Source organism: Petaurus breviceps, unplaced genomic scaffold, assembly GCF_028583685.1.
Source record: "Petaurus breviceps papuanus isolate PSGF00001 unplaced genomic scaffold, PetGlider_PUasm1.0 191, whole genome shotgun sequence".
NCBI classification, from domain to species: domain Eukaryota; kingdom Metazoa; phylum Chordata; class Mammalia; order Diprotodontia; family Petauridae; genus Petaurus; species Petaurus breviceps.
Genome location: NW_027185811.1, coordinates 766,088 through 791,206, shown reverse-complemented (window position 1 = coordinate 791,206; position 25,119 = coordinate 766,088). Strand labels below are relative to the sequence as shown.

Here is a 25,119-nt window from a genome sequence, read left to right as displayed (position 1 = left end):
CACATCAGTTGAACCTCCAAGAAAAAAACAACATTTGTGTGTGCATTCTTGGTTGGTAGAAGCATTAGAGCATCACTTTGTCTATGTAACCCATGGCGATGAGGGATGCTCCAATAGAAGCTGTCCCTTAATTCCCAGTTCCAAATTGTCACTAACTAGTAGACTTTGTAAAAGCATCTTACTTGAGCATCCCTCATCTCCATGGCAACTCAAGTTGCATCTACAAGATCTTCTGTTAGTGTGTGGGAAAAGAGGAAGCATGTGGTCTTTATCTCTGTGTTTCTATAGGGATTAGGATATTGCCCTGCTTTCAAAAAAATTTTTTTTGCTTTTTTTTTGGAGGGGGAGGGCAAGGAAATTGGGGTTAAGTGACTTGCCCAAGGTCACATGGCTAGTAAGTGTTAAGTGTCTGAGGCCAAATTTGAACTCAGGTCCTCCTGACTCCAGGGCCAGTGCTCTATTCACTGTGCCACCTAGCTGCCTCTCGCCTTGCTTTTTTTTGAAAAGATGTTTTTCAGTTCTTGCTTATCTCTGCTGGAACCTGTTGGATCCAGACACATTTGACTCTCTACTGTAGGACATATTTGAAAAGCTAATTGGTGTAGTAGAAAGTATCCTGACTTTGGAATCTCAGGATCTCGCTTCAAATCTTGGCTTTGCTAATTAATAGCTATATGGTCTTAGGCAAGTCAATGTCTTGACTCAGTTTCCTCATTTGGAAAATGGAGGATTTGGAGTGGATAATCTCTAAAATCTCTTCCAGCAATAATATTCTATGCTATCTATGAATCCATTAAAGTTGAACTCAAGGGTCAAACCTGAGAAGCAGCATGATATAGGGAATAATAGAGTGGTATACTGTGGCCAAGAGAAGCTCAGTTCAAATCTTGTCTCTGAAACTTATATGTTTGACTCTGGGCAAGTCACTTAACCCTCTCTGAGCCTCACTTTCTTCATCTGTAAAATGGAAATAATCCCTGCAGTGTCCAGGCTCAGATGGGCTAATTGTAAGTGCCATGTAACTGTCAGCCCATTATTACTTATACTACCAATCATTGTAGAGCAGGAACTGGCAGGCTACCACAGCTTTCCAGCTGGTGGCCTGAGAACTAAGAATGTTTTTAACATTTAAAAATAAACTTTTATTGTGTTGAAAAATAGAAAAGAACCATTCTTAAATTCAGGGTCAACAAAAAAAGCCAGTCATTTGCCCTCCTGATGCATAGACCCATAGATCATTATCATATAACCTAGCTTTATGGCCAAGGTCATTCAGTTCTGGGTCCAATCTGTAAAACAAATACAGTGATTTTTTATCTGGTTCATAACCTTTACACTTATGGATTAGAAACCCACTCATATGTGCCTGAAAATAAATACTTGTTCCTAGCTCAGTAATTTTGTTTCCCTCAAGTTGCAAGAAGAATGCATTAGGGCCAAAAATCTCCTCCTCCATGTTCTTGAAACATGGCAGTGCAAGAACATTCTGATACAAGATGAAGGTTGGAGGTACAAATTGCCACTTACAGGAACTTCCGTGATTTATTCACTTTCCCCTTAGTGTCGTCAAACCTGACCAAGGTGCCACTGAATCCTGTGCCTAACCCCTCTCCCTCACATCCTTTAAGCCTTTATAGAGACTTTAGAGAGGAAAGAAAAAATGAGGCAAGAAAATCAAAGGAGAGGATGGTAGTAAGGGGGAGCTAGAATGGGCTAGCCTCTGTTCAGTATGAAGTAGTGAGAGTGCAGCCCCAAAAGAGCCACAATAGTGCTTCCCTAATTCCTCTACCTCAGATACTTTCCATCTTCAAGGATCTGTGATGTCACTGATATCAAAATCTTCTTGTCCTGACGTGTAGTACAACCTTTCAATAACCTATCAAATAGTGTCTGAGTTACTGGGACTGAAAAATTCATCCTCTTATGGCCCATCAGTTGATGAACATTTCTGAACTTATATCTAGGCTAGACTTTAGCCTCCGGCCCAGAGACTTGGGGCTTAAATTCTTCCTCTGATACCACTTGTATAACTTTGAGGGAGTCATTGAGACCTTGGTCTCCTTATCTGTCATATGATAGAATTGGACAGATAGCCTAGAAAGTTCCTTCCAGCTCTGGAGATATCCTATTCTTATAATTCTAACAGTGGCTACTCTGTTACCCTTTGGCAGACCCACTGAGTGAGTCAGCAGTTACTCCTGTTCACTGACCAATGAGGGGATGGCTTCATCAACTCCAACTACCAAGCCCTTTTTGGTCCCTTGAGTCCCGTATGTCCTTGGAGTCCTCAGAAGTTTCCAAGGGAGGATCCAGCATGTATTTCTTGGGAAGGACTCCATAGCTCATGCCCACTCATTCTTCACAGGCTGAAGCTTTTCTTGCACACTTTGATTATTTGGCTTGGTAAGCATTTGCCAGAGCTTACATTCTACTGACCTTGCCTTCAGGAGGGCAGAGGCACCTCTGATGAAGCATTGGAAGAGAATTCATGCTGAAGAACCTCAGATACCAGGGAGAAGATTTCCTTTGGTTGTCAGGAAAAGCAACCAGAAAGACTTAGTGATTTTTTTTCTTCAAGGCCTACCTTTTCCAGAAGGTTCTAGATTAACCCATACTGAAATAATTTTGGAGAATTACAAATATACAAGATGATTACCAGTCCTCTTATAAGTGCTGCAGTGCCTGTACATATTGAAATCATTTATATTGATGATGTATTGTCTTGCTTTTTGATTCTAGAAAATCCTTTAGAATAAGACTGTATCTATTTTACTTTGTACCCACTATTAAATAGAATTTCATGTAGCTTGGGGATACTGGATAAACAAATACTTAATGGATTCCTCTCCTTTTGTTCATTTTTTTGAGACCTCTCCATCAAACCTCAAGCTTCGTTCTCCTTCTAATCTGTCTGTTCGTGCATCTTCACTTGTCTCCTATATCTGTTATTGGCTGAATACCCGACAGGGACCTACCTGGTCATGCCGGGGGGAAGGATGGTGGCTGACTGAAGCGTTTGCGGAGCCCACTGTCAAGGCTCGTTGCTATCTACGTAGTTAGTGTGAACACATTGTGCTCTTTTGAGATTATTCAGCCCAACAGACATGGATTTTGTCACTAGTATTTGTGTCAGATTGACCCAGTCAACAATGTAGGTTGATTCAGTATATCATTAATTCATGTACATATTTCTGCATCTTAGGTTCCAGAAACTTTTGAAGTTTTGTAAATCTAGAGAAATATCTGTGTTTGAAGAAGATGAAAAAAAATCTGATACACATTACTGCATCCATGAAAATTTTGACCCATTTTAAATAAAGGGACCACTTGACATTCTTCTCTTTTTTTCCCTAGGGCATAGAACTTTGTATGTTGGGGTCCGGATGCCTTTGGGACGTCAGAGCCATCGGCATCACAGAACTCATGGCCAGAAGCACCGGAGACGAGGCCGGGGGAAGGTTGTCAGTCAGGGAGAAGAAGGGCAAGGGTCTCTTGCTCATGGTAAATATATTCAAGATGGAATTAGTACATGATATCCCTATGAATTTAAATAGAAAAGATGAAACCTATAGGTAACACTAAAACAATGAATATTTGATTTCTCTTACTACTTTGTCCAGGTAGGCTGAATTTAGTAGTCCATTTGTGGATAGTTTTTCAGAGCTTACTTCCAAGAATGAGTCATGTTACTAAAAAACAACAACCCCCCCCCATGTTCTCCTCTTAAAAAATTTGATAATTCAGATTTAAAAACTTATTACCATAGTAGGTAGTAATTGATTTTGGCAGGGGTAGAGGATAGAGGTATTTAATTAAATTGACCATCTATATTGATCCCAATCAGTCTGGTAGTTGTCAATTTTTTTTCCCTTTGTGCTGTCTAGACATGGACTTGGCAAACGAAATTTCATATTTATGAAACCGTCCCAGTACATTTTTTTTTCTGGCAAAAAAGCAACCTCTTTTGACCTTTGTTCTTTGATATATATGATATATTATATGATCTGATAATTGTCTTTGATATATCTCTAAATGTCTGGATGCTGCTAGGATGTGCTGAGGAAAGTAGATGCTGTTTTCATTCTGCATGGAGGCTCTGACTAGATGTTCCTTGTTTGCTGATTTCCTAGACACACCCTCCCAGCGTGTTCAGTTCATTCTTGGTACTGAGGAGGACGAAGAGCATGTGCCTCACGAGTTGTTCACAGAACTGGATGAGATCTGTTTGAAGGAAGGAGAGGATGCTGAGTGGAAGGAAACAGCCAGGTAAAGTCCTTAAAATAACCATGATGAAGATGGGGCTATATATGTTCTCTTTAGCTTGTCTTCTTATGTTGTTTTGTAAGAGCAAATATAATAACTGGGTGGCTAGGTGGCACAGTGAGTAAAGCACCGGCCCTGGAGTCAGGAGGACCCGAGTTCGGTTCCGGCCTCAGACACTTAACACCCACAAAAATACTAGCTGTATAACTTTGGGCAAGTTACTTAATCCCAATTGCCCTCCAAAAGGCAAAAAAAGAGCAAATATAACCGATGCAATTTCCTGATGTTTCAGAGGTCATTCCTAACTCAACCCTTGCTTCCCCAACCAGAGATAAATCAAATGACCCAATGTACCTATTAGTAAGTAAGGTAGATGCTGAGAGTTTGAGCTCCTCTAAACATATAAATGATACAGAACCTGATGATCACAGTATTAGAGGTCTTATCTAGAGCAGGCCTGAGGGGCTTTTGTTCTCAGTCTGAGAGCCCAACAGACTCAGTTAAGTCCCAGACAAGTCTTGTTTCTTTAGAGATCATTTTGGGTTTCCATTCAGTAGAATCCTAGAAATCCCAGGCTAAACCTAAATTCCTAGATTGTTCAGTTGTTTCAATTGTGTCCAACTCTTCATGACCCTTTTTGGGGTTTTCTTGGCAAAGGTACTAGAGTGGTTTGACATCTCCTTTTCCAGCTCGTTTTACAGATGAGGAAATTGAGGTAAATAGGGTTAAGTGACTTGTCTACGGTTGTATAGCTAGTAAGTGTCTGAGGTTAGATTTGAACTCATGAAGATAAACCTGGAAGTCTATCCACAGCACTGTCTAGCTGCTGAATTCCTGAGAAAGCACAGAAAACTTAATCTTTTTTGTATTACTAAGGCCAGCCTGGTACTACACTTCCTTGGACAGCTACATGCCCCTATAGGACATTCTTCCTTTTTTGCCCTATCCCTCCTAATCGTCCAGGTTGCTCTCCAATTAACCAGGACACTGGGCAATGTTAGGCGTCCACAACACCCTTAAGGGGTAAATGTCCAAAACCAACATGACCCAGCTTTTATGAGCTCCAGCGTAGCAACTGAATCGTGGCTGTACTTGGTATATTTCTCCTGTGCAACTTCCTATACCCTTTGACTCCAAGATGCATTTTCCATTGGAAGAACTGAACAAATCCAGTAGTCAAGGGGAAACACAATGACTTTCATTCTTCAGATTATTTTCATGCATTTATTAAAGTCATGTATAACACTGAGTTAAAAACAGCACCATGGATTTATGGAGCTTCTGAAAGTGCTCAAAAGATGTGAATTAGAACTCAGCATACCCAGTGTAGCCATCCAGATCCTTTCTGTATTTTTTACAAATTGTTTGTACAATTTCCCCTTGAAAGTTAGTCTCCTATTTTTGATGTTTATACAATAACACTTTTAGGTGGTTGAAGTTTGAGGAAGATGTAGAAGATGGGGGAGAACGTTGGAGCAAGCCTTATGTGGCCACTCTTTCATTACACAGTCTGTTTGAGCTGAGGAGCTGCCTCATTAATGGAACAGTCCTCCTGGACATGAGAGCAAACAGCATTGAAGAAATTTCAGGTAGGGGGTTCTAGAGTAAGCCAGGACTAGAACCCAGTCTTGGCTTCCTATCTATTGACTTCCTATTGGCCTGTATGACTGCCTTGCATTTTTAAAATAAGCTCACCTGCTTACTGCTTCTGGCACTTGCCCAGCCATGGGGATGGAATTTGGGAGTGGGTAGAAAGTGTTTGAGTGGCAGAGGAAATAGCCAAGGAGGGCTGGAGCCACGCTGCCACCACAGACACATTCAGTGATGAAAACACTGGATACCTGGTGGTATTTGGCTAAGGTGAGTGTGCAAAATATGCATGGTTAAGTAAAATTCATTGGTTATGTCCAGTGGACCTCAGGGAGTTCTCTTTCTGTGCTCTTCTTAAGTAGAGGAAATTCTTCAGGTTTTTGACAATAAATTAGCCATTTATTATATATTAAGAATTAACACTCTATAAAATAGCCTATTTATTTCCATAAAGGAATTTGCCAACCAAAGTATCAGGGTCAGTCACTGTATACACAGAGTATGTTGTACATTCCTTATCAATATCCTTATACATCCATATCGATAGGGAATAGAAAATGCTTAAGGAATTCCAATCTGCAGAGAATTCCCAAACCTCTCTTTTCACTAACTTAATATAAGTCAGCAGTATGATGTAGCAATCAAAAAAGCTAATGGGATCTTGGGCTGAGTAAGACAGGCACAGCTTCCAGAAATAGACAGATAATCATCCCATTGTTTTCTGCCCTAATCAGAACTCTTCTAGAGTTTTGTGGTCAGTTCTAGGCACCATAGTTTATGAGGACATTGATGAGCTGGAAAGAATCTGGAGGAGGGTAACCTGGGATTTGAAGGGCCTTGAGTGTATAGACCAGAGGCTGGGGAGCCTGTGGCCTTCTAGTTCTTTAAGTATGGCCTTTTGACTGAATCAAAAATCCTAAGGACTTGTTCTATAAAATTTGGATTCAAAAGGCCTAGGACCTAGAAGGCCACATGTGACCTGAAGGTTGTAGATTCCCCACCCCTGGCCTTGAGTCTGTAGAATGTGGGGATTGATTGAAGGAACTGGGGCTATTTAGGAGGAGACTCAGAGGAACCATGACAGCCATATGTAGTGCCGATGCAGTATTTACAGTGCTCATGATCACTATAAAGACCATGACTATAAGTATAGCATGACATTTGATCACAAAATATACAAACTCTCCAGATAGATGATAGAACTGAAGCATTTATTTAGACACCAGAAAACCAAATTCCAAAACCAGTAAGCTGATTCCATCATAGTATCAAAGATACTCAGAAGTCATAATAACACTGAGAGCCACAGCATCCTTCAGCCTTCCCACAAACCAATACAAGATCAATATTTACTCACAAACCTCTCTATCTCCTTGCCTGAGCGTTCTCTCTCCTCCACTGTCTTGCTAGCTCTGACCAGCTTCCTGTGGGCTCTGCTTCCCTTCAGCAAACTCTTCCCACCCCAGGCTCCATGTGACTACATTCAGACTATTAGGGGCAGAGTTTACTTTCAAAGCAGGGGAGGGCTTCAAATTCTCCCATAGGTCTATTAAGGGGCAGGGAAGATCTTCACATTCCCATTCCCATTACACCACGTTCAAGTATCTGAAGGGCTATTGTATGGAGGCGAGATTTGACTTGTTTTGTCCAAAGAACAGAACCAGAAGCAATAGAGCTAAGTTATAAAGAAGCCACTTTAGGCTGGAATGTCATGAAAGCTCCTTAATAAGCAGAGCTTTCTGAAAGTGGAACTGGGCTGCCTTGAGAGGTCTTCAGGCAGAGGCTGGATGACCACTTGTTTGGTGTGTTATAAAGGGGATTTCTTTTGTTCATGAGTTGGCCTAGATGGCTGCTGAGGTCTTTTCTAACTCTCAAATTCTGTGGTTCAGTGACTGAGAGTCTGTGAGTTTTGGAAAGTTAGAGACAAAAGGAATCTTCTCCAAGATTGCTCATTTTACAGTTAAGGAAACTGAGCCCACAAGATGTAAGGTGCTCTGCCAGTGGCTGAACTGGGCTCTAGAACCACAGCCTCCCAGATTTCTGTCTGGCTTTTGTGCTGCATTGTCCTACCATGCTACATTAACTCATTTTATCAGAGCTATTAATAATTATTTGTGTTTTCCCTCCTCAGACTACATTTGTTCACCCCTTGATAGAAATAAATGATCAGTTAGCTATTTGACCCATTTTTCTGGATTCCACACTCTTTTCTAGCTAATCTCACCCTTTCTTAAAACCTCCCTCCCTTTTTTGCCAAAATGGAATCCCCAGTTCATCAGGGGCCACCACCATCAGAGACTGGTTCGGAATTTGATGCTTTTTTTCCCTTATTGCTGTCTATACCAGCAATATGAAAAGCTTGTGCAGGAGAAGGAGGTGGGTTCTCCCTGTTCATATAACTTACCATTAGATGCTCCCACTATATCTAATGGCTTGATACCGTAGTTCCATTTTCAGTAACCTCCCTTGAAACTTCCTCTTCTTTTCTTTGGAGGGGTTGAACTCTTTGAATTCTATTAGACAAATAGATATTGCTTTTCAGACCTAATCCTAGACCAACAGGAATTGTCCAGTGACCTGAATGAGACCATGCGAGTCAAAGTACGGGAAGCTCTTCTGAAGAAGCATCATCATCAGAATGAGAAGAAGAGAAATAATCTTATTCCCATTGTACGCTCTTTTGCCGAGGTTGGCAAAAAGCAATCGGACCCAAATTCTTTGGACAAAAATGGTAAGATTTGGAGGGTTGAACCCATTCATATCAATGAGATATCAGGGAATCTGTTGTTAGATGGTAAATTCCTAGGAGTCAGGAAACATATATCTGAATATATCAGAATGTGGATAGTATTTACTAAACTGTTATGAACAATAGAATGATTAATAGGTACTTTCCAGTGATTGATGAAGGAATGACTAGAAACAGAACTTTTTCACTTATTCTCCCCAAAGATTATTTTGTTAGCTTGGAGGGAGCCTTAGACTCTGAGTTTGGTTGGGTTGCTGTATGTGCCCTGGGGCATTCAGATAAGAGTATATTCACAACTGACCATGCCTACCAAGGTTAGCTTCCAAATTAGGGATGATTTAGGGTTAGGGTTAGGGTTGGACATTTTCCTTTGTACTGGATAGGCCTTCTGGGGCTGACAAGGATAAATTGACCAGGATAGTTCCTGGTACATAGTAGGCACTTGTAATACATACTGATTGATTGGCTCCCTGAAGTTTGGGAGAAGGGATAGAAATCTCTTTTCATTCTTTATTTCTACATGTCTGATTCCCTTCCTCTTCCCCACATCATGAAGCAGTTGGGCAATTCCCTCCCTTTCCTCTGCTATTTATTAATAGTGCTTTAAGGTTTCTAATGCTTTACCTAAGTTACCTCATTCAATCTCACAACCACTCTGTGAGGCAAGTACTGTGCTAAGTAAAAGGGATACCAAAAAGAGGGGTAGGTGCTGTTATAATACACACTTGACAGATAAAGACTTTGATCCTAAGAGAGGTTAAATAACTTGCCTGTGTTCACACAGCTAGTAAACACCTGAGGCAGGATTTGTAGGTATGGCCTATGTCCAGATGCTGTTTTGGTCCCTTTGGGGTGAGGAGTTGTGGGAATCCTTTATTTTGCATGAAGGTGAAAGAATGGACTAGAAGTGTATCTGCCAGGGTGAGAGGCCTGATTAGCCCCAAACTGGGAGGAGGACAAAAAGCTAGCCTTTTGGATGTACAGACATTACAGATCCTATGAACCCTTTACTAGTGCAATCTTGGTAGGAAATCAGCATATTCTTCTAATGGAAGTTGGGTGGGCAAAGGTGGTAAAAGGAAGAGTCAGAGAATTCTCTTTTTCCCTCCACAGGTCAAACAGTGTCTCCTCAGTCTGTTCCTACTACGAATCTTGAAGTAAAAAATGGAGTAAATTGTGAACATAGTCCTGTTGATTTAAGTAAGGTGGGTGGAAAAAAAAAACACCATGAAATTAGAATCATATTGGTCTATTAATCCAAGAGGCATTATATCTAGGGGGAAAGGGGCTTCTATTTTTCTGGAAATGAGAAATATTTTAACAGTGTGGGAGATATCACTATAAAACTTGCTTTTTTCAGAAAAAGAGGCCCATGTCCCTTCCCATGAAAACTTGTAGTCAAACTACCAACTTAATTATACAAATTGATACATAAATTTATGAGGTCTATAAGGAGTTAGTCTGAGCTTTAAATATGATATTTATATAATTTGCGGGGCGGAGCCAAGATGGCGGAGTAGAAGCACGACCTTCCTGCGGCTCCGGCTTCCACCCTCCCCAATCCATGTAAAAAGGGGACTCTAAACAAACTTTGGAGCTGCAGAACCCACAAAATGACACAGAGAAGCTAACTTCCCGCTGAGGACAGCCCGGCAGGCCAGCAGGAATCAGCCAGCGCAATGCTCTGGGAGCCAAGCCCAGCACCATGCCGAGGCTTTAGCCCCAGGGCGGGGCTGACCAGCGGCCAGCCAGAGGGACTCCAGATCAGCAGCAGCTATGGCCGTTTCCAGATTTATCAATACATAGATGCGAAGGACAAGGTGAGAGGCCAGTGCAGTCTGGACTTTGGGACCCAGGAAGTGGGAGTGCGTGGCTTTTACCCCCGGAGTGAGAAACCACTGAGACGCCAGCACAGCCTGCCAGGGCGGCTTCAGCTCCTGGCCTGCAGAGTGTAGGGGGACCAAGCACCAGTCTTGAGGGGTCATCGCTCTTGCTTTAACCTGCTTGGATCTGGATTGCACTCTAGGGTGGAGGTCCTGGGGTGTGTGTCCAGCTTGCCAGAGCGTGTGGAGACCTCAGAGAGAGCACCCAACTAATACCTCCGGCAGCTGAGAAAACCCCAGCATTTGGGACGAAAACTCCCCTGTCTGGTGGCAGAGTCCTACTGTGGCAAAAAGCCCAAAAGTCAAATCATTGAGTGGCAAAATGAGCAGGCAAAGGAAACAAAGCAGACAGAAGATTCCAACATTACACTCCTATTTTGGGGATAAGAAGGAGCAAGGCATGGAACAGGAGGAAAACAGTGAAGTCAGAACTCCTGCACCAAAAGCTTCAAAGGAAAATATAAGCTGGTTACAGGCCATAGAGGACCTTAAGAAGCAGATAAGAGAAGTGGAGGAAAAATTGGGAAGAGAAATGAGAACAATGCAAGAAAATTATGAAATGAGAGTCAACAGCCTGACTGAAGAAAATAATAATTTAAAAAACAGACTGACTCAAATGGCAAAGGAGGCTCAAAAAGGCAATGAGGAGAAGAATGCCTTAAAAAGTCGAATTTGTCAGATGGAAAAAGAATCTCAAAAGCTCATTGAGGAGAATCATTGCTTCAGAATTAGATTGGAGCAAATGGAAGCTAATGACTTTATGAGAAATCAAGATGCAGTCAAACAGATCCAAACAAATAAAAGAATAGAAGGCAATGTGAAATATCTCATGGGAAAAACCACTGACCTGGAAAATAGATCCAGGAGAGATAATTTAAAAATTATTGGACTGCCTGAGAGCCATGACCAAAGTAAGAGCCTGGAAAGCATCCTCCAGGAAGTCCTCAAAGAAAACTGCCCTGATGTTTTAGAACCAGAGGGCAAAATAGAGGTTGAAAGAATCCACCGATCACCTCCTGAAAAAGATCCCAAAAAGAAAACTCCTAGGAATATTATAGCCAGGTTCCGGAATTCCCAGATTAAGGAGAGAATATTACAAGCAGCCAGGAAGAAACAATTTGAATAGTGTGGAAACACAATCAGGATAACCTAGGATCTGGCAGCTTCTACACTGAGGGATCGAAGGGCCTGGAATGTGATATTCCGGAGGTCAAGGGAGCTGGGATTAAAACCAAGAGTCACCTACCCAGCAAAACTGAGTATCATGTTTCAGGGGAAAATATGGTCATTCATTGGAATAGAGGACTTTCAAGCATTCTTGCTGAAAAAACCAGAGTTGAATAGAAAATTTGACATTCAGATACAAGAAGCAAGAGAAGCATGAGAAGGTAAACAGGGAAAAGAAATCATAAGGAACTTATCAAAGTTGAACTATTTTTTGTTTGAAGCAATCGGGGTTGAGTGGCTTGTTTGGGGTTGCATGGCCAGTTGTTGTTTCTGGGTGTGGTGCTGAGTCTCTGGGCCCGGATTTGATCCGGGTCATCCTGGCACTGGAGCCGGTGCTCTTGCTCGCTGAGCCACCTGGCCAAAGTTGAACTATTAACATTCCTACATGGAAAACAATAATTGTAACCTATGAAACTTTTCTCAGTAGTTGAAGGGATTAGAAATATATATTTGTCTTTATATGAGGGTATGCGGGCATATGAATATATATGTGAATGTGTATATATACGTTTACAGGTATACATAGATAGAGGGCACGGGACCAATTTAACAGGAAGGGATGATACTTAAAAGATGAAATTAAGAGGTGAGAGGAATATAATGGGAGGAGATGGGGAGAGACAGAGTGGGGCAAACTATCTCATACAGAAGAGGCAAGGGAAAATGGTTACAATGGAGGGGAAGAATAGGAAGGCGAAAGGGAATAGGTCAACCTTATTCCTATTGAATCTGGCTTGAGAAGGGAGGGAAATACACACTAAATAGGGGATCTCACCCTCCAGGAGAATAGGGGGGGAAGGGGATGTGAGGGGGGATGATGGAAGGGAGGCCAGGCTGGGGGGGAGGGAAGTTGGAAGCACCCACTTTTGAAAAGGGACAGGATCAAAGTAGAGAATAGAACAAGTGGAAGGTGGGATAGGAGGGAGGGAAAAATAGTCAGTCTTTTACAATACATCTACTATGTTATTGTTTTGCATTAGCCACACATGTACAACCTATACTGAACTGCTTGTCCCCCCAGTGGGGGGGGGAAGGGAATGAATCAGGAACTGAAAGTTTTAAAATCAAATATTCAAATATATATATATGTGTGTGTGTGTGTATACTATTATTAATACCATCTTACATGTAATTAAGAAAAAAGATATACAGGCACTGAGGCATAGAGATCCACTGGAAAAGTTGAAACGGGTATGGGAGAAAATATGGGAGAGAGCAGATTGGAGGTGGGGATATCCTGTGGGACTGCTGTTTTGGGGGGATGGGTGGGGGAGAAACGGAGAGAAAATTTGTAACTCAAAATCTGGCAGAAACGAATGATGTAAATCAGCAGCTAATAAAGCATTTAAATTAGAAAAAAAATAAATATGATATTTATGATTAGGAAGCATTCTGATAGTTCAAGCCCTGTTGTTTATATTTCATCAGTGCATGCCTAGAAAATAGGGGCAAAAGAAAAAGAAAATTGGGGGCACTGGTAAAAATGTGAGAGCCTGGGAATAATAACAGTTTACATTTGTGTAGTGCTTCGGAAGGTTTGCAAAATACTTGCCCCACTTTCCTCATTTATACACAAGAGCAAAGTGTATAAATAGTATAAGGACACTGCAGGAATCAGCATACCGTAGTGAACAGTGCTAGATTTTTCTGGATGGCCTGGGTTCAAATGCTGCTGCAGACACTTCTTAGCTATGTAGTTATGGGCAAATCACTTAAATTCTCTGAACTTCAGTTTCCTCCTCTGTACATTTAGAGGAGTGGACTAGATGTTCTTTTTTAAAAAAATTTTAATTTGTTTATTTACTTTTAGTTTACAACCTTCAGTTCCTTAATCCCTTGAATTTCCAATTTTCTCTGGCTCCCCCTCTTCTTCCTGCCCCCCCCCCCCACCATGGTGGCATGCAGTCAGATACAGGATCTACAAATGCCTTTACATTAAACATTGTACTAGATGGTCTTTAAGGGCCCTTCTAACTCTAAATCTGTGAGTCTACAATCCCATTTTATAGATAAGGAAACTGAGACTCGGAGAATTCATTGACTTGCCCATGGAGTACCCTGGTTTCTTGTCTCCCCATCTTGCCCTCCTTCTGCTACTGAAGTGCCCACCAGAAATTATACACCAAAGCCCCCTAAAACCTGCCAGAAGGGGCCCCTACCAGGGTCCCTGGAAACCACCTAATAGGCCATAATAGTGAGGAAACGTTTCACTTGTGTTGCTAGAAATATACCCCAGATACAAGTCTGTTCTTGTTAGCCCAGATACAAGTCTGGTCTTGTTAGGTACCCAAGACTTTACTAGAAATGGTACCACCTGCGTTGGAACCACATTTTGTTGATTAGCAACACCTAGTACTATAAAAATGTATTTTGCAGAAGACTTGGGGCTGTCTTCCCTACTGGGGAGGCAGTCATCTCGGTTAATAAACACTCCTATCAAATTATCATTGGCTTGGCTGTCATGTCCATTTCATTTGTCCATTTCACTACCACCTACTATTTTTCTGGTAGATTTAAAAAAAATATATCCGTGAGGTTGAACTCATTACTTGGAATTATAGACTTATAAATTACTGTGTTCACTTTTCGTCCTTGGTGGGAAGTGAATTCCTGGCACTGAAGTTTAATACCCAGATTTGTGCAGGACTCCCCATTTATCAGAATTGTCACGATAGCCTTCCCCACATTGTGTGCTCTGACAAAACATTCACTTTGCTGCTTCTTTTAAAACTACCTAGTGGCAGAACATTATTCTTGGAACCCACTTCATTTGTCATCACTTTAGAGTTGGGCTTTTTTTACTTCTTTTGTGTTTTGAACACCTTTGGCTGGCTGGGGAAGCCCCTGGGCCCCTTAGAATCATGTTTTGATATGCGTAAAATAAAATATCTAGTATTGCAAAGAAAAACAATTATTTTGATATACAGTTATCAAAGTACTAAAAATTCCAAGTTCATGAATCTCGGGTTCAAGAATCTGCCTTTTTTTTTTCCCCTTCAGACCTCTGTTTGCAAAGCTAGTCCTCCTGAGCCCCTCTAAACCACCAGTCACCACAGCCGAAGCTGAGGGAAGTAATTATTATGAAGTGGCCAACCTGCCTCTCCCCTCTCCTCTCTTTCCCCCAGCAGCACCTGCTGACTGCAGACCAGACAGGCAGATAGGTGCAGCATCCCTAGGAGTAGCAGTGAACCCCACTCCCGCCTTCCGTACTATTGATTGTGCTTCTAGCCCAGTCCTCATGGCCATTATCTAGGGAAACAGCTTCTGTGGAGAAGGGGCCAGCTATCCCCACCAAATGCCAACCAACTGCTATACTCAGGGCAGGCAAGCCAGCCTAGCTGAAGCAGCAGGGTACTCAGAGCTTGTGCCAGGCAAGCCAAACCACTACCACAACCTTGGCCACCATCTCCCTTCAAATTCTGATAGAGACAGCCCAGGACCCTGAAGCTGAGAGCTTTGGAAATGTCAATACTTCCAGCCCAGTGCCCATAGCCATCGTCCTGAGGAAGCCACTCCTCCCTGTGGAGAAGCTCCTGTCGGTGCTACAGTCCCATCTACTGAAGACTCAGAAAGGAAAGTTCTTTCTACCAGAGTCCTTGGCACTTGCCAAGTGGCTCAGCATCAGAGGCTGATAGCATTTGTATCTGTGGAGATGATGTTAAAGAGGCGTGACTGCATGCTTTGCCGCTATTCTCTAAAGACTATGGGATTTTCCCACCTGACTTTTAGCTGAAACCTCACGAATGTGAGCTCCTTCAGATCAGGGACTGTTTCCCTTTTCTGTTTATATTCCTAGCACTTAGCATGGAGCTTTGTATATAGTAGGTACTTAATACATGCATGCATTCATTCATTTCTAGGCCCTGTGCTTGCATTTTGAGTAGCTGCCACCTAGAACAGCCTTGTGCTGTGGCCAAAAGGAAAAATCTGGCTGTGTTTTGAAGACAATGTGATGTGAAAGAGTACTGGCCTTGGAGTTAGGGGATACAAAGGTTCAAATCCTACCTCTTATTCTTTTTTTTTTTGTTTTGGAGTGGGGCGGGCAGGGCAGTTAGAGTTAAGTGACTTGCCCAAGGTCACACGGCTAGTAAGTGTTAAGTGTCTGAGGCTGGATTTGAACCCAGGTCCTCCTGATTCCAGGGCCGGTGCTGTACTCACTGTGCCACCTAGCTGCTCCCTACCTCTTATTCTTATTAGCTGTGCAACCACAGACAAGTCACTTCTCTGAAGCCTGTTTCCTCATTTGTAAGATGAGTGTAATATTTTGTGATACTTTCCTCCCAGGTGGAAGAACATGAAGGAGTAACATTCCCTTCACTGACTTCCAAGTCAAGCCAAGTATTACAAACCTTTTGAGTGGGGCCAGCCTGAAACCTGCAACCTTCTATTTCTTAGATTCCTAAGAAGAGTTTTGTCACACTCATTAGGATGTTGACTCAGTGTCACCAGAGCCCAATCAGCCATTGTTTCCTTTCACAGCCCCCATCATACATTCACAGCTGCTGTAGCAGCCTCAGGGCAATCAGAGTCCTCACTGTACACCACTGTGACTGGCATTTCCTTACTCGAAGTTATGGTCAAACCTCTTCCCCCAACATGGATGATGGATTTGACTTTGATGGGGTTATTTTTGGTATTGTCAGGCTTTCCACAGTATCCTAAAAAAAAATAAGGCATGTGATAGAATTATTCTTTTCTTTAAAAGCACACACATCAACTAGACCTAACTCCCTATTAAAATTTAAAAAATCACTGCTTAATGTAACTCTGGTATTCTGCAACCTAGAGCTATATGGAAAGACCAGAAATTTGGGGCCTTGTGTTCATCTTTAGCTCCATTAGACAATGGAGACTTGGGGATTTATATCAGCTAAGGTAATTAAAAAAAAAATAAAAGCAACCCCCAGCTTTCAAAGGAAATTAAATCATAGAATCTTGGAGTGGGAATGGACCTGAGACGTCATTTAGCCCAACCTCCTGGTGCAGGATTTTATCTGTTACAATCACTGACAGACATGTCCTCCTTCCCTCCTTAATCTGGCATTTATTTAGGCTAAGGAGCTCCCAAGAATTTTCCCCTTTCTTGCTTCCCACTTCAGCAGTACATAATGGATTACATACAAATTCAGCTGGGACATTTCCACTGACAAAAAACATTGTGAGGACAGCTGTTAATTGCTTTTCCCTCAACCCTAGATCTGCTTCTGTCACCTCTCCCCTTTGGTTCTCATTCTGTCCCCTAGAGCTACGCAGAATAATCAATCTCCTTTGGCTTCCACTTGGTCAGCCTCCAGAATTGGGAAGAGAGATGTTGTGTGCCTTTTAAGTGTTCTCCAAGCTGACTGTCTCTAGACTCCCTCATATAACATGATTTCTAGTCCTCTCCCCAGTGTAGTAGCTCTCCTCTGGATCTTCCTTATTTTGTTAGTCTCTTTGGAAGTGTGTTGTCCAGAACTGTTTTAAGTACTCCCATGCAGAATACAGTCAGGTGATGACCTCCTTGGAATGTTGTGTGGATGAAATGAAATAATCTTTGGGCAGCACTTAGCACAGTGTAGGTGTAAGCGCACAATGGGTGCTTAATAAATGCTTATTCTCTTCCTCATTTCCCTCCCTTGACGTAGACTTTATGGACCTATTGATGCTGATCATTTTAGCTGTTATAACATTTTAATTTTTTTTTTTTAGCAGCTGGCTCATTTTGAGCTCAAGGTTAACTAAAACTTTTAGGCTTCCCTATGAAATGCTAGTAAGTCAAGTCTCCTATATGCATGTAATTGATTTTTTGAACCAAAACACATGTCTGTGGAATGGTGGAAAGAAGCCTGCCCTGGCCCTGCCCTGGCAGTCAGGAGATGCCACTGGGTTCTTGATGACATGCTTGGTTGGCCTTTTTAAAAAATTTGTTTATTTACTTTTAGTTTACAATGTTCAGTTCCATAGTCCCTTGAGTTCCAAATTCCCCCCCCCTTCCTTTTTTTCCCCCCATGGCAGCATGCAATCAAATATAAGTTCTACAAACACCTTCACATTAAACATCAGTCAAGTTGTAAAGGATTATAACCAATGTAAAGGATTTCATCCAGTGGAGTGAACAATGAGAAAGAAGGGACAAAACAAAACGAAACACAAAAGAGAGAAAGCAAGTGGTTTGCTTCAGTCTGCATTCAGACTGTCTAGTTGTTTCTCTGGATGTGGATCTCCCTTGTCATCATTAGTCTTTTGGAGTTGTCTCTTTATCTTGCATTGCTGAGAAGAGCCCAGTCTATCAAAGTTAGTCATCACAGATACAATGTGTCTGTAATTGTGTACAAATTTCTCTAGGTTGTGCTCTCCTCAGTTAGCATCACTTTATATGAGTTTCTCCAGGTTATTATGAAGTCCATCTGCTCCTCATTTCTTATAGCACAGTAGTATTCCATTACATTTGTATACCACAACTTGTTTAGCCATGCCCTAGTTGATGGGCATCCCTTTGATTTCCAATTCTTTGCCACCACAAAAAAGAGCTACTTTTTTGTACATATGGGTCCTTTTCTCATTTCTATGGTCTCTTTGGGATACAGCCCTTGAAGTAATATTGCTGGGTCAAAGGGTATGCACTTTTTTATAGCCCTTTGGGCATAGTTCCAGATTGCTCTCCAGAATGGTTGGATCAGTTCACAACTCCACCAACAATGCATTAGTGTTCCGATTTTTCCTGCATCTTCTACAGCATTTATCATTTTCCTGTTTTGTCATCTTAGCTAATCTAACAGGTGAGATGTGGTACCTCAGAGTTGTTTTTATTTGCATTTCTCTAATTAATAGTGATTTAGAGCATTTTTTCATATGCTTATAGATATTTTTAATTTCTTCCTCTGAAAATTCAGGCAGACATTTTTTTAAATTGCCTTTTGGAGGGCAATTGGGGTTAAGTAACTTGCCCAAGGTTACACAGCTAGTTTTTTTTTTGTGTGGGTGTTAAGTGTCTGAGGCTGGAACCGAACTTGGGTCCTTCTGACTCTGGGGCTGGCGCTTTACTCACTGCGCCACCTAGCCGCCCTCTCAGGCAGACATTTTTAACAGATACAATTTATGATGTCTTCAAGGGGATGGTTCAAAATTGAGGGGGATGTGAGCTAAATGATTTATTTTTAAGATGTTTCCACCCCATCTTCTTGAAATTATTTCGAAGTAACTTTTCTTTTGCTTTTTTTTTTGAGTGGGGAAGGTAGGGCAATTGCAGTTAAGTGACTTGCCCAAGGTCACACAGCTAGTTTTGTGTGTGTGTGGTAAGTGTCTGCGGCCGGATTTGAACTCAGGTCCTCCTGACTCCAGGGCTGGTGCTCTATTCACTGTGCCACCTAACTGCTCCTCAAAATAACTTTTCATGTTTTCCTAATAAACACATTACCACACAGTGCCACTTAAAAAAAAAGTACTCTGTATATCTCCTTATTGTGTTATTTATTTAAAGAGCCCCTAGAAATATTCTTTGTTTCTTGTCTCCCCTGTCATCAATAAAAATAATGATAGGTAGCATTTAGGTATTGTCTGGGGGATGTGTTGGGACCTATTTTAAATGATTTGGGTGAGCTACTTGTTAAAGTTTCATGGTGAGCATTTACATCATGAAAATCAGCACATGCTCCAAATCAGGGCTTGATTGGTGATTTTGTTGATTGTCTGGACTTAAGATAGTGATGCTGAAAATGTTAATAATACAAACTCAACTTAAAAGAATGCCATGGATAAATTTTTTTTTAAAGAGAGCCAGTTATTCAAAATTTACCAGTACAACTCTGTTTAACAGCGCTTTAAGGTTTGCTTAGTATTTTGCAAATATTATTTCATTTTGTCCTCATAATAGCCTTGGTAGGTAGGTGCTATTATTATCTCTATTTTACAAATGAGGAGACTAAGGCAGAGAGAGGTTAAATAACTTGCCCAGGTTCACAGCTAGTAAGGGTCCAAGGCTAAATGTGAACCCAGGTCTAGGCCCAATGCTCTATCAACTGTACTGTCCCTAAGTGTAGTATTTACCCCTCAGCGTGTCCTTCCTCACTATTTCCAGCTCAATAATTTCCTGATAAGAATGGTTTGAAGGGTATACCTCAGGAGAGCCTAACAGCTCTAAGCTTCACATTTAGTGCTGGGATAACAATCCACTGCCAGAACTGGGTGCCTTGTACTGAGAAGTGAGAACTTAACTGGCTCTTTTCAAGTCATGCTTTAGTGATTTGACCCAAACTGAAACCATCCTTTATCCAGCAATGTCTCAGTCAGTGGTTTGCCAAATTCTAGTTTTTTAAAATAGTATTTTATTTTTTCTAATTACATATAAAGATAGTTTTCAACATTGTTTTGTAAGATTTTGAGTTCCCAACTTTTTTCTCCCTCCCTTTCCTCTCCCCCCCCAAGAAAGCAAGCAATCTGATATAGGTTATATATGTACAATCATATTAAACATATTTCTACATTAGTCATGTGAAAGAAGAATCAGAAGCAAAGGAAAAACCAAAAGAAAGAAAAAACAATAACAACAAAAAGGTGAAAATAGTATGCTTCAATTTGCATTCAGACTCCATAGCTCTTTCTCTGCTTGTGGATGGTATTTTCTGTTATGAGTCTTTTAGAATTGTCTTTCTGAGAAGAGCTAAGTCTATCAAAGTTAGCCATTCCACAATGTTGCTGTTACTATGTACAATGTTCTCCTGGTTCTGCTCACTTCACTCAGCATCAGTTCATATAAGTCTTTCCAGGTTTTTCTGAAGTTCACCTGCTTATCATTTCTTATAGCACAATAGTATTCTATAACATTTACATACCACAGCTTGTTCAGCCATTCCTGTCAGTTCTTGGTCACCACAAAAAAAATGCCATAAATGGTTTTTTTTTTTGCTATAAATGTTTTTGTGCATGTGGATCCTTTTTCCTTTTTTATGATCTCTTTGGGATACAGTGGATCAAAGGGTATGCACAATTTTATAGCTGTTTGGGCATAGTTCCAAATTGCTCTCCAAAATTGTTGGATCAATTTACAATGCCACCAACAATGCATTAGTGTTCCAGTTTTCCTACATCTTCTCCAACATTTATCATTTTCCTGTTTGTCATATTAGCCAGTCTGATAGGTGTGAAGTGGTACCTCAGAGTTGTTTCAATTTGCATTTCTCTGATCAGTAGTGATTTAGAGCATTTTTTCATGTGACTTTAGATAACTTTAATTTCTTCCTCTGTTCATTAATTTCTTCCTGTTCATATTCTTTGACCATTTATCAAGTGGGAAATGACTTATATTCTTATAAATTTGACTTAGTTCTCTATACATTTTAGAAATGAAGCTTTTATCAGAGACACTTGCTGTGAAGATTGTTTCCCAGTTTTTTGCTTTCCTTGTAATCTTGGTTGCATTGGCTTTGTTCAAAAACTTTTTACAAATTCCAGATTTGTTTGTGTTTTTTTTGCTTGAAATACCAATTAGGTGCCTCTACTCCATAATTTTGAAGTTCTAATCTTTAAATTATTTTTAAAAAATTAATTATAAACCTTTCTTGATCTCTCTAATCAAATATGGTCTCTCCCCTCTTTGAATTCCTATCACATTTTGTTTGTGTTGCTGTTATGGCACTTAGCATATCGACCTTAGTTCTTTCCTCCTAACACCTAGAAAAGTACCTTAGTCAGGCCCGTCCACTAGAAACTTTAAAGGACATTTCTTAGCCACCCACTGTGTGATGCTGAGTAAGTTAGTTAAGTTCTCCGAACCTTGGATTCCTCACTTATAAAACAGGAATAATGACGGCATCCCTAGCACATATTGTTCTGGGAATCTAATGAGATAATGCATGTAAAGGGCGTTTGCTGCTGGTCATTCATTTCACTTGTGTTCAGCTCTTGACCTCAGTTAGTGTTCTCTCAGTAAAGATACTGGAGTGCTTTGCCATTTCCTTCTCCAGCTCATTTTACAGATGAGAAAACTAGAGCAGACATGGTTAAGTGGCTTGCCCAGGTCACACAGCTAGTCAGTGTCTGTGGCCGGATTTGAACTCAGGAAGACTCAGAGCTCTAGCCACTGTACCACCTAGCTGCCCTGCTTTTCAAGCCTCAACTACAAATGGGAGCTACTGTGACTTTCATTATTGTTCTGGTGGTGGAGTGGGGATCTGATGGTTGGCAGAATTGCACCAGACAGATAACAGAAGTGGGCAGGTATTGCTGTTAATGAAGTGCACAGATTTGTCTGTATCCATCATCCTCTTTACCAAGTGTGAGGGCGTTTTCTGATTGACTTGGAAGAAAAGCTTACCATTGGTTGAAAATTGTCCATGCCTTGGAGGCCTTTCAAAAAGCCAGGGTTGCCAAGCCTCAGAGAGATGAATAGTTAGAGTTCAGGTCATTGCTTCGTGGCACAGCTTTGTGAAGAATGACCAGAGGTCAGGATTCGTACCTTACCTTTCCGTCCCATTGGCAACTTCCAGTTGCATTCCTCACCCATTAGGATATAGCATGTGCAGTGGTAAAAAGTTCAGAGTGTCAAAGAGAAGGAACGGACATGGACCCGACACTGAGGCAGCTTTGAGGACAGGAAGCAATTTCATGGAGCTGACAGCTGACAGGAAAGTGGACTACAGATTCAGAAAAGCATCACTCCTCTGCCTGGTTTCAGCTTCTTGGAATGAGATGCCCCGCTACAGGTGAAGCTTATCACTCCCAGTCTCTTCACCATGCTGCTAACTCAAGCCTCAGCCAACACCGCCAGGAGGGCTGCAGGACGGTGTTCTGAACTCCTCCCAATGCCAGCCTTTAGAGAGGGCGAAGCTGAACTCGCCTCAGCTCACTCCATTTTGTATCTGTTGCTCCTCCTCATTCCAGCACCATGAAATGAGATGCCCCCTCCCACTTTCCTGACTCTGTGTGCACTGTCTCCCCTCTCCCCATTAGTAAGCTCCCTGAAGGCAGGGATTATCTTTTATCATTATTGTTGTTACTTGTACCCCACAGCTTAGCACAGGTCCTGGCACATATTAGGCTCTTAAATGTTTATTGGATTGGACTTACTGGGTTCCAAAAAGAGCTGATCTTGGCAGTTGAGAGTCAAAGTGGGGAGAGGGGCAGACCCAGGGAGCCCAAGCAGTGACTCTCCCAGTGCAGACACGTGGCCCAGCAGGGAGCAGCGTCATGGGAAGAGCTAAGACACTGAAGTCTGACAGGACTGGAGATGGAGTTGCCTTGGTCACATATGTGCTGCACAAGTCTGTGCCCATTCCTCCCATGATGGATGGTATGTGTATTTGTAGTGAAGTGGAGCCTAAGTTTATGGGGAAAATGTTGTATGGCAGCTCTTTTTGCTATGATATCTTAGTAAATGCTTTGAGTTCATTGTATCTACCGGCTGACTAAGCACACCTTTGGGGGTCTATGAATTTTTAAGTGCAGACTTGCCAGGTACTTTGGAACTCAAGAGAACAATCACTACCCATGTACCCCCACCCCCAAATCCGTAAACCTGAGTGCTGAATTGAGGGAGTGGATCTGATGGGGTGCTGCATTATTATTCCTACTTATTTTGGATTTCTAGGTAGACCTTCATTTTATGAAGAAAATACCTATTGGGGCAGAAGCCTCAAATGTCTTGGTTGGAGAGGTGGATATCCTGGACCATCCGATTGTGGCCTTTGTAAGGCTGTCACCTGCTGTTCTTCTCTCAGGCCTCACAGAAGTACCAATACCCACAAGGTAAAGACAGAAATGTATACACTAAGTTTCATGAAAAAGTCTAGTCTCCTTGAACCTTGGTAAGAGAGCCAACTCCATACGAGACCTGGGACAAAGAACTCTTGAGAATGGGTCTTAAGTGCTATAAAGAGTTTGGCAGAGTCCTGAGAAAGCTGCTTGATTAAGCACTGTGCTGATGAAGTCTAAAATTCTTTGTAACACAGAGCTGAACACTCAGGTAGATTTCTACTATGTAGGAAATGTTTCAGGTAGAGTCTCGGGAACAGATGAGCTGCTTTCTGAGTACCAGACTAGCAAAGAGGCGATGGAATCATTTGACCATGGTAAATTATGTAGGCAACTCAGGATTCAGTTTGTTATAAAATGTACTCAGATGTCTAGAACTGTGTTTATATCGTTTTATGGAATTTCATAGTTTTAGCTTCTTTCCCCTATTTGTCTCATAATAGCAATGAATGAGCTTCAGATGGGATTGCATCTGTACTGCATGTAAAAAATGTACTGCATGTAAAATGTGACCTTTTGGAAAAAAATCTCTTTTCCAAAGCAAGGATTTTTGTGTTTGTGGAAAGGCCACGTAATTATAGCCACATTATTAAATGTCAACAAAAGTGATGGTTTTAATGAGTATCGAAATATCCAGGTTGGAGATAGAGGTTAAAGTAGCTGATAATGACACATTGGCAGTGTGTCTGCTGACGGCGCCCACCCAAAGTTTGGTAATGATGTTTGTCTCTTTAGGTTCATTGGAGAGGAATAAAATCTCGTACCTCGGTGCTTAGTGACAACCCTTTTCTCTCTCTGTCGTCAGGTTCTTGTTCATCTTGCTAGGACCAGTAGGAAAAGGCCAGCAGTATCATGAGATTGGCAGATCCATGGCCACCATTATGACAGATGAGGTACGATGAGACTTAGATATTCATAACTCCTGTGTTTCCAGTGGATCTTCACTTTGATTGTATGCTCTCTTTTCCCCTCTTCCTTTATTTCTCCCTCTTCCCCTCATTCCCTCTCTCTGTGAAAGAAATCAATATAATCAGGGAGAAATATGATGGCTGTGTTATGTGGGGTACATAAACAAGGTTGGGGTTGTCTTTCCCTCCCAGAAAGTGTGATTACATAACATTCTCTGTAGTTGTCCACTGCAGACCTACCTGGGATGGGGAGATGCATTATTCCTTTCTTCCCCACCCCTTTCCCTACCACTTTTTTTTGTCTAAAACTTCTTGTCCATACACTAATAAAAAACAACTTGGCAATTCCTCCTTCCCTCCCCTAGCACTCATGCCTCAGATGTCTGAGTACTTCCCACTGAGGCATAGCCAAGCAGCACTCACAGAGATGTTGGACCTTTATAAGTTTAGCAGGCTTTCAATTGGGGGGGTGGGGTGAAGAGGGCAGTATCCCTGTGAACGAGCAGAATAGAAACCCTCATATGCACATACAAGTGAAGCAGCTTTTGAATTTAAAGGTGTAACTGGGAGGAACATCATGACATTTGCCTCAAAGTGGCAATATCATGATGTGGGTTCACTGGAGCTGCCTGGCTGCTGAGATAGCACACCCAGTGTACAGCTCTTAAAAAGGGTGGCACAAATGTTTTGGGGTTCTGCTTTATCAACTCTTTAAAAAAAAACCAATATATAGATATCAAAGATAAACCAATTCATTCTGAAGTGCAATCCA

At 41.6% G+C, this 25,119-nt stretch overlaps 1 protein-coding gene across 1 annotated transcript in view; it reads left to right on the top strand.

Annotated features, from left to right (window-relative positions):
- Nucleotides 1–25,119, top strand: part of SLC4A8 (solute carrier family 4 member 8) — a 76,364-nt gene that overhangs the window by 16,063 nt on the left and 35,182 nt on the right. Inside the window, exons 3-9 of the mRNA XM_069092526.1 lie at nucleotides 3,355–3,501; nucleotides 4,131–4,266; nucleotides 5,692–5,852; nucleotides 8,396–8,584; nucleotides 9,716–9,807; nucleotides 23,276–23,433; nucleotides 24,245–24,332. Of these exons, the coding sequence (XP_068948627.1) occupies nucleotides 3,355–3,501; nucleotides 4,131–4,266; nucleotides 5,692–5,852; nucleotides 8,396–8,584; nucleotides 9,716–9,807; nucleotides 23,276–23,433; nucleotides 24,245–24,332 (971 nt within the window). The remainder of the gene's footprint in view (nucleotides 1–3,354; nucleotides 3,502–4,130; nucleotides 4,267–5,691; nucleotides 5,853–8,395; nucleotides 8,585–9,715; nucleotides 9,808–23,275; nucleotides 23,434–24,244; nucleotides 24,333–25,119) is intronic.